Source organism: Agelaius tricolor, unplaced genomic scaffold, assembly GCF_023055355.1.
Source record: "Agelaius tricolor isolate 1412-34295 unplaced genomic scaffold, bAgeTri1.0.p SCAF_4, whole genome shotgun sequence".
Classification (NCBI taxonomy): Eukaryota; Metazoa; Chordata; class Aves; order Passeriformes; family Icteridae; genus Agelaius; species Agelaius tricolor.
Window position 1 is genome coordinate 40,983,547 of NW_027269264.1, and position 13,965 is coordinate 40,997,511.

The 13,965-nt window shown below is 40.3% G+C and overlaps 1 protein-coding gene across 3 annotated transcripts in view; it reads left to right on the forward strand.

Moving 5' to 3' along the window:
* The first annotated feature begins 3,636 nt into the window (after window positions 1–3,636).
* Window positions 3,637–13,965, forward strand: part of SLC38A9 (solute carrier family 38 member 9) — a 46,440-nt gene continuing 36,111 nt past the window's right edge. For 2 of the 3 annotated variants that reach the window (XM_071425404.1, XM_071425406.1), the window contains exons 1-2: window positions 3,666–4,093; window positions 8,905–9,053. In XM_071425404.1, coding sequence (XP_071281505.1) covers window positions 8,950–9,053 — 104 coding nt within the window. In that variant the 5' untranslated portion in view covers window positions 3,666–4,093; window positions 8,905–8,949. Of the gene's footprint in view, window positions 4,094–8,904; window positions 9,054–13,965 lie in introns of all 3 variants that reach the window. The other variant, XM_071425405.1, reaches the window with a different exon arrangement.

Here is a 13,965-nt window from a genome sequence, read left to right on the forward strand (position 1 = left end):
CCCAAAGCAGCATCTGAAACTAGAGGGGGAGACTCAGTGAAATTTCACCCACTGTGGTAACTATTTTACTTTTTTCCTAAACAGGGAAGCAGAGTAAACTGCTTCATGAACCAAAATGGCTTCTGTTTGCATCACACTGGAGCTCTGTTTTGGATGGCCAGAAAGAAAAAGAACAGTGTGTCTGTTCTCCTGAGAAATTTATGGTTAGTGGCAGATGTGCTACTCTGACACATCTAAGCCAAACTGAAAGCTTTCAAATTGTTCCTCTTACTTTCCAAGAATAGGAACCATTCCCTCAGCTTTGCCAGTGTATCTTCATGTTCAGCACTCCATACAGCTTAAGTTAATACTTTTAATAGTAGACATGGGGAGCTACTATGAATGCAGTCATAGTAGCAGATCTGTAATCCCTGGTGGGTGATCTCAAGTTCATTTTAACTACAATCAGATGTCACTGTGACTGTGGTCACAAGGGTTTTCAGGATGAAGAAGAGACGAGAATGTTGACTCCATGATCAGAAGGTTTGATTTATTATTTTATGATATATGTTACATTAGACTATACTAAAAAGCAATAGAAAGGAAAGGTTTTTTCAGCAGCTAGCTAAGTTAAGAATAGAAAAGGAATGAATAACAAAGATCTGTGTCTCAGACAGAGCAAGAGCCAGCTCTGCCATGAGTGGTCAAGAAATCCAAACACCCACAGGAGACCAATCACCTGTTGCATTCCACAGCAGCAGATAACCATTGTTTACTTTGGTTGCTGAAAACTGCAGCTTCTCACAAGGAAAAATCCTAAGAAAGGATTTTTCATGAAAGATGTCTGCGACATGTCACAGCCTCTAACTAGTAGATAAACTTGGAGAGTTACTTTTTTTCCTTATTCCTTTGACTCTTTGTACGTCACTCTCTACTGCCTCCAGATTACTTTCCACTACACTAGGAGAAGCCAAACTATGACATTTTCTGAATCACAAGAAATTACATGGCAATGGTAACTAATTTCTTTACCTCAGAGGATTCTTTGGAGAGCTAAATATTGTTTTCCCGCTATGGCTGCTAACAATTCAATGTAAACCATGGTGTCAGTGTACAAGTTGCACAAGATGTTTACAGACTACCCTCAAGGTAATTTTACCCAACCAGCCCTACTCAAGCAGAGAGAGTCATATGCTTGAGCAAAACCAGAACAAAATATTATCCAGCATATGTAAACAGCATCTTATGTATTACATTCAAAAACAATATGGAGTTGCAGCTAACCAGAAAAACATAGAAGCATTTTATAAAAACTTGTAAGAATTCACCCCAAGTGTGAGTGCAACCCCTTAAAGTGAGGAAGAATAAACCAGCAATCTAAATGTCATATTCCTCTCAGAGATGGGCTCCAGATGCTGATAACATGCAGTAAGTAAAGGACCTGCAGTCCTTTCCTTTAACTACTGCCCAAGAATGAAACCAGCAACCTCGTGGTCCAGAGCAGCTGCAGAAGGGTGACCATAGCACCAAGAACAGGGGAAAGAAGCAAATATCTGCATAAACCCCATTATTGTTTCTTCTTGTGTAACAGTGCTGGACTAATAATGATCTGACACATAGACTAATTTCAACAAATTATTGCCTTAGTTAAATAGGAGATACACTTTCTCTTTGCCAACAAACAAGATTTCGAGTGTAGCATAGATATATGTAAGCATCTATAACTTAAATGCTATCCTGATGTATTATCAGTATATTTCAGAAAGATACCTGGAGTTTTCTCTAACAAAATCCAATGCCCCTCCAAGTTTGTTACCTATGTGACCATGCTCTGTTTCATCAATGAGGAAGTTTATTAATTCATCTACTGTAATGTTCCATAATGCGTCAATTTTATGAATTTGTGCATATTACAATTATAACTGCAAGTGCAGAGTAAAGTATGACTTGAGGCAGTAAAAAGAAGATTCAACATAGCATAGGATGGAAATTTCTTAGAGCCGGATTTAATACTCCCTTTGTCTTACAGATTTGCCAAGAGCTTCAAAATTAGTTTAGGCTCCCATTTTTCTCCTGTCCAAGCATGTAGGAAGAGACACTCTGCCCAGAAGGTAATGTGTCATCAGAAGAGAAAGCCAGAACACAAACACTGCAGGACACAGACTGAACAGCCTTGTGTGAAGTCAGCTGTGGCAGCAGATTTCATGAGGGAGCAGGATGACTCTACTTCTGCTAGGCTTATAGTTCTTACAATAAAACACTTTTCCTAAGCATAACTCAAGAACTGTAGTGGGTGACCAAGAATGCAATGAAACACAGATCATCTATCTGCTATAATATTAACTTATACAAATGTTTCCCAGCAGAGGACACAGAAGACAGGCCTGCAAGAGCAAGACTAGAAACATGCAATGTGAAGAAAACAGTTCTTTACACACGTCTAGTTTTGTGGGTTTCAGTTTAATTTACTTTCATAGCACCAGTACATGGTGTTAGCATTGCATTTAAAGTTCCTGTGATAGCAGCTGGGCAGACTGCTTGACTCATCGACCAAAATCTTCTAATGGCCAAAGCACAGAATGTACACTTGGATTCTAAGAGTGCATCAGACACTAAAGATGATGATGAATTTCCTGGGTACAGAAGTAAGAGTTCTGGTCCCAATGAGCTTGTGTGCAGCTGGATTTCAGGATGATCAGTAGTGTTAAGTCTCTGCTGCCTCATTTCCGTCAGCAGTCTGAAATTCAATTACACAGCAATTTTCTTGCAGAACAGTCCTGCAGTCCAGCTGCTAGCCATACATTATGTTTTAGACTTTACTTTAGAACAGGAAGTAAAGGGGGTGATTTGTGTGTAGCCTGTTTTGTAATATTATCACATGGGGAAGCTCCCTCTGCTGTCTTCCTTGCAATTCAGCAGTTTTTCCAAGCATGAATTATAAATATCCCTAGATTTGATATTAACCATGGTTTCAACTATGAAAAGGATTATCTCAACTTGATTTAAGTATTACCAAATGAAAGAAAGAAAGAAAGAAAGAAAGAAAGAAAGAAAGAAAGAAAGAAAGAAAGAAAGAAAGAAGAAAGAAAGAAAGAAAGAAAGAAAGAAAGAAAGAAAGAAAGAAAGAAAGAAAGAAACCAAACCAACAAAAACAAAAACAAAACAAAACAAAAAAAAAAAAAAAAAAGAAAACAAACCTAACCAACCCAGGATTAAAAATACTGAATTTCTAAAATGTGTTACTGGGCATGCTGTCCCTATTGTTCAGTCTGCTTAGTGTGCTCTGCTCAGTCTGAAACACCTCTTCTGAGCAGGTCAGGGCGCCCTGGATAGATCACTCCGTAGCCAGTCACGTGAAGACCAGCACAGTTTGTTTTGGCAAGGGTCATGTATGGATTTTGTCACTATACTGACCGCAAAAGCATGCAAGCAAATGAGTGTGTGGGGAGGGGTTTGGTGTTGTTTTGTTTTGTTTTTTCCTTTTGGTGGTGTTTGTTTTTAAAATTATTATTAGCGGCATCTCATCAGCCAACACCAGCAAGTGCAAATCTTTTTTTCCCGGCACTCGGCTCACGCTCGTCCGTACGGTGAGGCCCTCGCCTGGCGGCCCGGCTACACCGCCCCGCCGCTTCCTGGGAATCGTAGTCCTGCGCTCCGCAGCGCCTGGGCGGCTTCCCCGGCGCAGCCGCTGCAGGAACTACGCGGCCCGGCACGCCCGGAGCCCCGGCACGCTCCGGAGCCGCCGCCGCGCTTCCTGTGGCCACGGCGGGAGCGCCGCGCTGCCGGGGCCGAGCCGCAGGTACAGGAGCCGCGTCAGGCGGGACGGCGGCGGCGGCGCCCGGGCGGGGCAGCTCGGCGGGAGAGGCCCTTGGGGATCTCGGGGCGTGAGGCGGCTCCGGAGCGCGGGGAGGCGGCGCCGCCGGGTCCCCCTCCGTGTCCTCCGCCGGGTCCCCCCTCCGTGTCCCCCGCCGCCCGCCCGGCTCGGGGGCACGACCTGCGGGGCGGAGGGGCCGGGAGGAGCCGCGCCGGCCGCAGGCACTGACCAGCCTCAGGGCACCGACCGGCCACGCCGTGTTCTGGGGAACGCGGGCAGATCCTCAGAGCGGGGGCGGAGGTAAAGGAACATCACGGGAGATTTTCGGGAGGTCCATGAAGCAGGGGAGTGTTTACATCGGTTTTCACGGGCCTGAGGGAGAACCCGTTAAGTTAAAAACAAAAATTGTGTTTGAAATGTAAGTTAGCCTAAGGTGATAGTGTTTCGTTTCTCTAAGTATTTATCTGCAGTGCCCACAAATATATAAATATACGAACTTTATCCGTCGAAGATAAATCTAGTTGAACATGCTGGTTCTTTCTAATTTTACTTAGATTTTTCATTTGGCATTGACCATGTACCTGTTCGTTCAGTCAGAGCTACATTAAAGCTCAACAGAGGTTCAGCTTGGGTATTCAAAAGTCTTTTTTTTCCTCAAAAACTTGCTGACTTACGTTGCTTATACAGTTTTAATCGTCTTTAACCATTTCAGTTGCAGGAGAGTATGGACAAGCTGAGGTGTCTATAAGGTGCCACAAGAGGCGGCACCTTATTAAGGAGCTCTCCCCGTTTTAAGGAGCTCTTAATATATGCTGCTACTTTCATGACTGATGTAGCATTCTTCAGTCCCTTCTGACTGAGGATTCGCTCCAAGAACTGAGGAACTGTGCTGTCCTGTGTTGAAGTTCTCCTCTTTCAGTGTAGACTGCTTATTTCTCATATGTGCACAGCCTGCAGCTTGCTCTTGAGTATTATGCATTGAACTGTATCCTGCTCAGAATTTAAGAGAAGACCAGATTACTCCGAGTGGCACCTTAAAAAAATAATTTCTGTGTTTGAACTAAATACTTTGATTAGCAGATTCTGGTATTTAAACCATGAGTGTGAGGTACTTTTTAGAAATAATAACTTTTAATAATAAATGAAGTATAAATAGCTCTCAGTGCTTCAGCTGCTGTTTGTACAGCACCATGGTAGCATGGTGGAGACTGTGGGAGTTGCTATCCTCTCAGCCTTTCTCCTCCTGCCCACTGTGGGTGGTTCTCTGATAAATATCAGCTAAGCACAGTCCATGCTTATGTGATGGTTGAGATGATTGACTAACTGAACACAGTTTTGTTCCTGCCAGAGTAAACCTGTTTGCTAGCTCTCTTGCATGGCCTGGGCTGTAACTCTGAATGATCTGCCTCATCTTAAAATTTCGTCACACACATGTAAAACTCACAAGTAAGTCTCTTAAGACTGCCTTGATTATTACCACTTGCATATTGTATCCTCTCAAAGAGCTAAAATGACCAAGATACAATAATTTCTCCAAGATACAATAAACTCCTGTGGTTAAATTCATGGTGGAAGCCAGCTAATACGGTTTTGCTATCCAGTGCTAACATTATTAGATCACAGGCTACAGTGAGGTTTCTAAATCTGCCATATCCTTGTCTTCACTTCTTCGTGATTTTAGACTTTGAAACCAGGTTGAGAGAACCTGAAGACAGGGAAAGCAGAAGCTCATAGGGCTGAGCCAGTGAGGATTAAAGGTCCAGATTACCATCTAAAGGTCACGTGGAGTGTAGCCCAGAATGAGACTGGGGAAAAATAACTTGCATAGACTTAGATGTTGCTTCACAGTTTATGACCAGCAACAGGAAACCTGGATTATTAAATTCTGACGCGCCTGTGTCCTTTTCCTGCCCTTCTGATGGTAGCGCTTCAGTTTGCAGAACAACAGAATGTTCTGTAGGCATAGATAAAGGAGAGATTAACCTGGTTAATTCTTCATTTTGCTTTTCTGCTTGCTGTTGTCTTTAAACTGTACTGGCTCCAGCTTCAGTCTTCACGTGTCATAGCTGCATCTATTTGTAGAGTAGCCAGTTTGCTGGTCATAAGCTTGCTGGTCATGAACTCAATTGTTATCAACAATAGGTACTTAAAAAATAAGCTGTCTTTGCAGACCCAGCTTCTAATTGACCATAATGAGTCAAGTGAGCACCAGCTCCACAAGGCTCAAGTCATGCTGCCAAGCCAAATTTAGTGCATGATATATTTGGGAATGATTATTTTTCTTCACAGAATACTATAAAATCTGGGTTCTTTCTTTACAGCAGGAGTGCAGAAAAAATCAAACTGGTGATCACTGTTGTCAGCATGTGTGAGGCTGACTCGTAAAGCACAAGTATTAACAGGCTTTAAGGAAGGCATGTGCATTTGATATCTGCCTAATCTGTCTCACAAACCATGGTCTGTGGAAGGAAGAGATATCTATACTGTGGTCTTGTGGAAGATTCTGGCTAAAACCACTGACTATTTGGGATTTGAATTTATTTCAATTTTCAATTCAGACATTAGGAATTAAAATTTTTATCTGCACTTCTATGGCTAGATATGAAGTGTGATTTGAATTCTCAAGAGAGATGCAAAATGCAGAACAAGTTAGGAGGATCATGTTTGACACCTAGGTTTGTCTGTTCATAAAATGAACACAGGATGTTCAGTTGAGAATAGAATAGAATAGAATAAAATAAGGTAATAACATATCTTAATTGGAGTGGCAGAGGACTGGGTGGATGCCTGTAGCAGTGTGTGAAGTCTCCAGGGCCTGTGTTTTTGCTTCAGAATTATTTAGCTGTTTCAGGAAGCTCATGGGAACCAGGGTAAATTTTATCTGGAAGGGCATCAGTAGGGAGAAAGCAGAAAGGCTAGAGCTGCAGAAAAATAAGAGGAGGCAGTAGAAAAGAAGTGTGTAAAAGGGTATCTATAAAGAGAGTTTGGAGAGGAACACCATGTCACATGAAAAGAAGTAAAAATATTGGTGTGAACTCTTTGTAAGTAGTGCTTAGTAAAGGTGGGTTGGGAAAACAAATTTTGACAATGTATAGGAGAGACAGAAAATAAAAAAAACATGAGGAGCAGAAATCCATTTGCTAAGCATTAGCAGAGGAGCTGAGAAGGATGAGAGCATGCTTAGCTGGGGCCAAGGAGCCAGAAGCAGTATTGTGGATAAGAAGGACTTCAGGGTAAAGAATCAAAACCGATGTTTTTTAAAAGGCTGGAGTGGCAAAAGAGAGAAAGTTAGTTAGGGGTGATAAGAGGATCCCATGGAAAGTGTCTGAAAAAGGTAGAGGAATAAAGCTTTAGGGAGTGTAACAGGAAAAACTAAGTGTAGGAGAAAGTATGCTGTCAGCTGGTGCAAGTAAGTCTCTTAAGACTGCCTTGATTATTACCAGTTGCATATTGTATCCTCTCAAAGAGCTAAAATGACCAAGATACAATAACTTCTTTAAACTCAAAATCATGCCTTTAAACTTAGTAACTATTTGAATCTCTTGTTGCGAATGTTGAAACTACAAGGAATCTGGGGGAATCTGTTAGCACTGCAAGATGAAATGGCTTCTATGGCACTATCCCCTCCCTTGCACAGGCATACAAGTGTAGAGATTACAGCCCCCAAACTCCACACTGATGTGGGTTGAAAGCAAAAGAAGGAATGGCTAATTTTCATCTGTGTCAGTCCTCCTTGTCCAGTTCAGTATGGGATTGCATAAACGCCATTGAGCTGTCAAAGCAGGACTTGAAATTTCAGCACAATTTTCATAAATTGGGTCCTTTAGTGATCCCCTCCCCTTGAGAACGGAGAGCTATTACCTGTGTCTGTCTTCTAAAAAGCACTTCCTTGGCAGGTTGAGCCAATCTTAATGCTTCTGCAGTTCCTGCCACATTGTACATCAGTGTTTTCCCATGCATCCTGCAGCAGTTTTTTCAACCCAGGAGAGTAGATATGGTTGAAAACCAATTACTTTCATTTTTCATCCTCTCCTTCAGATTCTTTGTTTTGTTTTGTTTTGATTTTTTGCCAGGGGTATTAGCAGGATAAGGTAATGGAAGACGATTGACAGTATGCGTCTAGGAAGGGATAGAACTGTGTCTGCTTAACTTGGGTTGGTGTGATTTCCGAGATTGGGCCTTTATGGTGTATTTCTGTGAGGATGCAGAAGGATCATACACACCTTATTCTTTCTATCTTTTTCCATTGCCATTCTGGGTTTCAAACAGCCAGCACTACCCCTCCTTGTCTTGTGCCAGCTCTGGTTATCATCTGTCTTTCCATCAGCCTAACATTTTAAAGCATTCTGAAAGATGGAAGAACAGATACTTCTACCATTGTTGTTTGAAAGTGTCCTGGCTTTTGACGTTTTTGTTTGAAGGAGTCCTACCTGAGGAATTCTTCAGGAGATAGCAGAAATGAGAGCTGTTGAGCTCATTATGTTTGTTGAGCTGCACAAAGACCACAGAAAGTTCCATGTGAGGCCTGTAATTCAATCTGAGTAGAAATCCATTAGTTTAAAAGTGATCTGCTCCCCACTCTCTTGCCAGGAGTGGTTTAAATGCATGTAATAGTTGTTATTAATGCATTATTAAACCATTTATTAACTTTTATTCGAAAGACCTGGACACAGGAGACTGCAATAATCTGATCCTTATTATGGGAAATGTACTGGAACTGGAATAAACTGCAAATGTGTCTGCTGCAAAGTTTGAAGTAGTTTAGTGAATCAGTAGCTCTTATAACTGACAGATTGTTCTCAGCAGTGCCATTACACATTAGAAATACAGCTCCTTCAGAAATTTATATTTAATTCATACTGCCTTGTTGTGGTGCTAAAAGAGATTAAGGGCTGGATAGAGTGTTTAAAAAAAATACTGTCCCCACTGTACATACGTCATGATGTTTGCATTATGGAATGAGAATTCTCAAGTGGCACGTTGAAGTTATTTACTGGTGATTTTCAGCCCAGGAGCTTATGAAATCATGGGACTCTACCAGTGTTAAATTCATAGCAGGGACATAGTTTTGCTTAACTCAGTGGATTCATTTCTTTTTTTCCTTTTTTCAGGCTAGAGTAACTGACAGAATCTAAAAGGAGACATATTCAACAAATATGGAAGAGGATACCAAACCTATCTTGGTTCCTGTGGGAGGTGATGAAAGCAATTATGGAATCATGAATATACAGTTTAATCCAGAAGACTATAAGTGCAAAAGGTATGAGGAAAGATGAACCTACAGAATTACTGTGAGGCAAAGAGTTGTTTAATCTTTGTTTTTGTCAACAGAATCCTACAAAGACAGAAGATTAAAGTTTGGAAGCCAGGATCTCTGTGCAAACAGTTCCTACTTTGTCACTATATGACAGTATTTTATTTCCAAGCACTGGGTGAACAGATGTTCTTACTATGTTTTTTTTTATAAGGATAAGGTTTTTCTATTACCATTATTTCAGAGAGATTTCTCCATTAAGAACTCATTGTGAGGCTTTTAAAGTGCTCTTCAAACATGGAACAGCATATGTGTGCATAGTGGAGCATGATTTTTTTAATTTAGAACGGCTAGCTGAAATGTTGAGACTATGCAAGCAAGTTTGCCCGATGTTGCTGTCAGTATGTGTAGATGGTGCTGTATGCATTCTGCAGGTGATGCTGGAAAAATACATTATTTGCTAGTACTAAGTGAGCTGAGTGACCTTTACTGCCTTTTAAGAAAAACAGTGTAGTGCTTTGTGAGAGTGAGTAAATGTGAAAAATGCGTCAGTCAGTCCAGCATTATTGCTGTGCCTTCAAAAATAGTAACTCTAGCTAAGTTGTTATTTTACATGTTTTCTTAAGAGTTTAACAAAGGGGTTTGGAATGAAGGACTTCCTGTGCTGCAGTTAAGATTTTTTGTGGGCTGGTTGTAGAACCAAAACTGAGATCAGAATGGGACCTGCCCTCCTAATACTAGCTGAAGGCATCAGCTTTCCATTTTTAGGTGAAGGAATAGCACTGTAGCACCTCTTGGACCAATTTGTGGTTAATTTTTTCCTATTTGCATCCATCATATTTCAGTAAAGCAGTTTTCCTGAAAGAACTGAAGATGGCACTGTTGCATACAAAATCCTGTTGTCAGCGGCTGCTTCAGCAAAAAAAAAGTTCTTGAGGATAGTGCTTTGATGCTGTTGGCCTCCAGCTTTGGAAAGCTGTGAGAGCCTATGAACATCTCTTCTCTGCAAGTAAAGGAAGGAGGATAAGGGTCTAAGTGAATCCAGGGGAGCAAAGGGAGCACGGGTCTAGGAGCATACAGAATTATGTTTATAAAGGCGAGGAAACGGTAGAGTACTTGCAGGTGGCAAAGGCAACTGTGAATGAACATAAATTAAATCTTTCTCTTTTTGTGGAATATCTGATCCCTTCCTGTCATAAAAAGACTGCTAATTTGTATGTATGATTTTCGGGAGCAAATCAAACATAAATTGTTTTGGAGGAAGTACGTGTTCTGTTTGAGGAGCAGTGGGTTTCAGGTGTTGTGATGATGCAGTAGTAATAAGAGAGGTTTTTTGAAACACCTAAATGCTAAGACTCACTTTTCCAAGTGAGGTTAGGAATTGTTTCCATATTGTGTGGTTGGGGTTTTTCCCTGTGATTTCTCAAGTCTGGAGACTCAACTTCATAAAAGGTCATAGCCTGTGGCATTTAGTTCCCTTACTAAAAGCAGAAGTGTGTACTTGGATTGTCTGCCCACATTCACAGCCTCCAGTTCTGCAGATCTGCCTAAATGTCCTTATTGCTCCTCTCTTGAATTCTTTCTCCCATTTTCCACGACCTAGCCTTTTTGCCTTCCAGGTATGCAGAGACACAAGGATAAAGGGCAGGAGGCCTGGGATATCAGAAAGGCCTGGAAATAATAGAGGGGTCAAACAAGCTTGAAGTTCACTTCAGTACCAGAACAGCCAGCCCCCACACTTTAAAAGAAGAAATAAGGAAGAAGAGACCATTGGAGTCTGTGTCAGTCGTGGTCAGAGGAAGTGGACAGTTTGAAGGGCTTCTTCATTAAACCTTCAGGGAATAGTGGCTCCTGGGAATGAGAATTGTTAGGCATTAAAGTATCCAGTAGCGAAAATGCAGCAGTACAATGCAGTGTGTTTTTGCTCTTACTTTGTTCCTGTTTTTTAACTTGGTATTCAGAAACTAGATCTCAAGTGAATGCTTTGTAGCTTTGCTTTGATTGTGATAGCTCTTCAAGTGTTGTGTGTGATTTGTAGTAATTACCGTTTGTCTCTCTTAGTGCTGTTCTATACTTTTGTTGGGGTTTTGTTGGGTTGACATTTGAGAAATTTGCATAGTTATCTGGTTTTCTTAACAGCTTGGAAGATTTGGGATTTTTGAAAGGAATGCTTTTCAGTGTTTACACAAGAACAATAAGCTAATTGTTTTTTAGCGATGTAAATTACTTTGTGTAGTATTGTTTTGCGAGTTTGAGGGAAATATAAAGCCACTTTTAATCCGTTTAAAGAGAATGTTATTGCTCGTCTTTCTTCACCGTATTCAGTGTATTTTTCCCATTTTGTAGCTCCCTTTAAAAACTAGAATATCATTCCTGCATTGGCTTATTGGTGATTATTGTATGGAAAAGAGGGTGTTTCTTGTTTTCTTCAAACTGCTTTTTAAATCTGTTAATTCTCAACAGATACTGCAGTTGTCAGTCAGGAATACTTGAACCTTCAAAGAAGCAATTGATGTTTTGTGCTGGTTCTTTTGCATATGAAAACCTTGACAATGCCTCCTGCTAAAGAGGGATCAAGCATTCTGCCTTTTTTCCTATTCGTTTTTGAAGTCCCACAGTTTATCCGGAGTGTAGGAGACATCAGTAAATGAAATTAAACAGCTGTAAATTAAACGGTGTCTGTAGGTGGCAGAGAAGCCTTTTTAATGCAAAAGTGGTTTATTCCCTTAATTTTTGAAGTTCTTTTAATGTAGGATAAGGTCGGCAACCTGTGCAAATCTATCCTTTCTGCATTCATTATGCCTTTACCACTGCACACCAACGTGATCATTTTACACCATTGCTTGCTTTCCCTGATTTTCTCTGTTTTTCTATTTTGCCAACATTTTTGTGAATTCCTAGTATTACTTCTATTAATTGGAAAGAATTGTGACCTTAATTAAGAACCTTCATATTTCTTGGTAAGTGACAAGTAAAATAGCTTTTGTCTGTTACAGGGAAGAGGAATAGTGATTGAAGTGTGGTGTGGTAAAGCTTATGATTCCTAATTTGTTAAAATGTGCAAGCCATGGCATTATGCTTCAAAAGGTTATTTTAGTTTCTGCATCCAACATTTTAAGAAACTTATGTTTCTCATGCTGTAATTACTATAATGGTGATATAAATGCAGAAAAATTTAGGAAAAGTGTGTTGCAAAGAGAATGAAGATCTTACAAAATAACTGTAAGCACACTGTTTTAATATTTCAGTAAATTCAGACAGCTTAGAAAGTAAAAACCAAGTCACTTGTGGAATTCTTTGTTACAGATTTCCTTAAGAGAAGCACACAGATATCTGTAATCACAGAGGATCCTGAGTTGGAACAGGCCCACATGGATCCTCATATCCCACTCCTGGCCTTTCACAGGACACCCCCAAGAACCAGATCATATACCTGAGACTGTTGTCCAAATACTTCTTGAACTCTGACAAGCTTGGTACCATGGCCAGTTCCCTAGAGAGCCTGTTCCAGTGCCTGGTGTTCCTATCCAGATATGTACTTGCCAATTATGAAATAGCTACCTATTCTTATTACCTCTCCTTTCCTTAGTTTCCCATACAGTGAATCAGTTTTTTCCCTTAGTTTGTCTTGTGCCATTTGCAGCATTCCTACAATAATTTGGTAACTCAGTAAGGCAATAAAGCTGTACAAATTTTGTAGCTTTATTTCTCTGTAACAATCTTATCGCATGCCTAAAAAGTAAATGATTGATGTGGGGTGTCAAAAAAATCTCTGCAGTAAGCTAAAGTGGCTCCTTGTGGTCTGTTTGGGGGAAAGAAATTGTAAAGCATCCTGTAAAGAAGGTTTTCTATATTTGTTTAAAAATTAAAGCTTGTCTAAAGTCATTAATACTGTCATGTAGAGCTAAAAGACATAATGGTACAAAAAATTCTATTATACTGTAATAGCTGAATACTTACCATGTTTTTGATCAGATCTCAAGAACCAGTTGTTTGATGTTTAAAAATCCTTCAGCAAAGGTACTTGAAAAGTAGTATTATTTAGTCTGAAAGTTCTTGAGGTATGTGTTAGTATTACTCCTTCATTGCCCTACAAGATGTAGTACATTGCTGATAATTACATAAGATGAATGTAGTACCCTTTTACAAAATTTTACGTAGCTGACTAGCGTTCTTGTTATGCTGTTCCCTCTAGCCCTCCAAATCCAGCACTTGAACTTTGCTTATCACAAGGGAGCAATGTTAATCATGAGCATCTCTTTTCATTTTCTTGCTTACAAAATTGCTACTGAAGTTAAAAATGTGAGGAAGTTTTGACAGAAGCACTCTTCTTTCTTTTCCTGCACCAGCTCTAGAGAATTAACTGTCCCTTTGTGAGAGCAAGAGAAGATGAGTGTGGCTGTGGGTTTTCTGGGAATGTTTTCTGAAAAATACACCTGCCACGTGTAATGTATGGAAGATGTGGACCTCCTGCATGAGGTCCTGCAAGTTGTCCATTCTCATGGTCCTGTGGAAAACAGCTCTGTTTTACTGGTGTTTGCCCTCGTAAAAGAGCACTGTTTTTCTGGCTAGCTGCTGAAACAGTAATTGTAATTGTGTCTTTTAGTGTGTATGAAATTCAAGGGCTGTTATAGTTTATGTCAGTGTATTGTTTCACATCATAATCACAGTCGTGTAATCTCTCCCCTTCCCCCAGATCACATTGTCCAACATTCTTTTCATAAGCATTTTGCCATGTGAGAGATAGGCTATAATTGCTTGTATAAATCAGACTTTTTTACAGGAATGTGTTGTAGCTGCTAATACTTGTATATGCTTGCTAATACTTGCTGATACTTGCCTGCTAGACATAAGGTCCCTAAATTTAAAAAATATAAAAATAAAAAATATATCCCAAATTATATCCTACCTGCTTTGG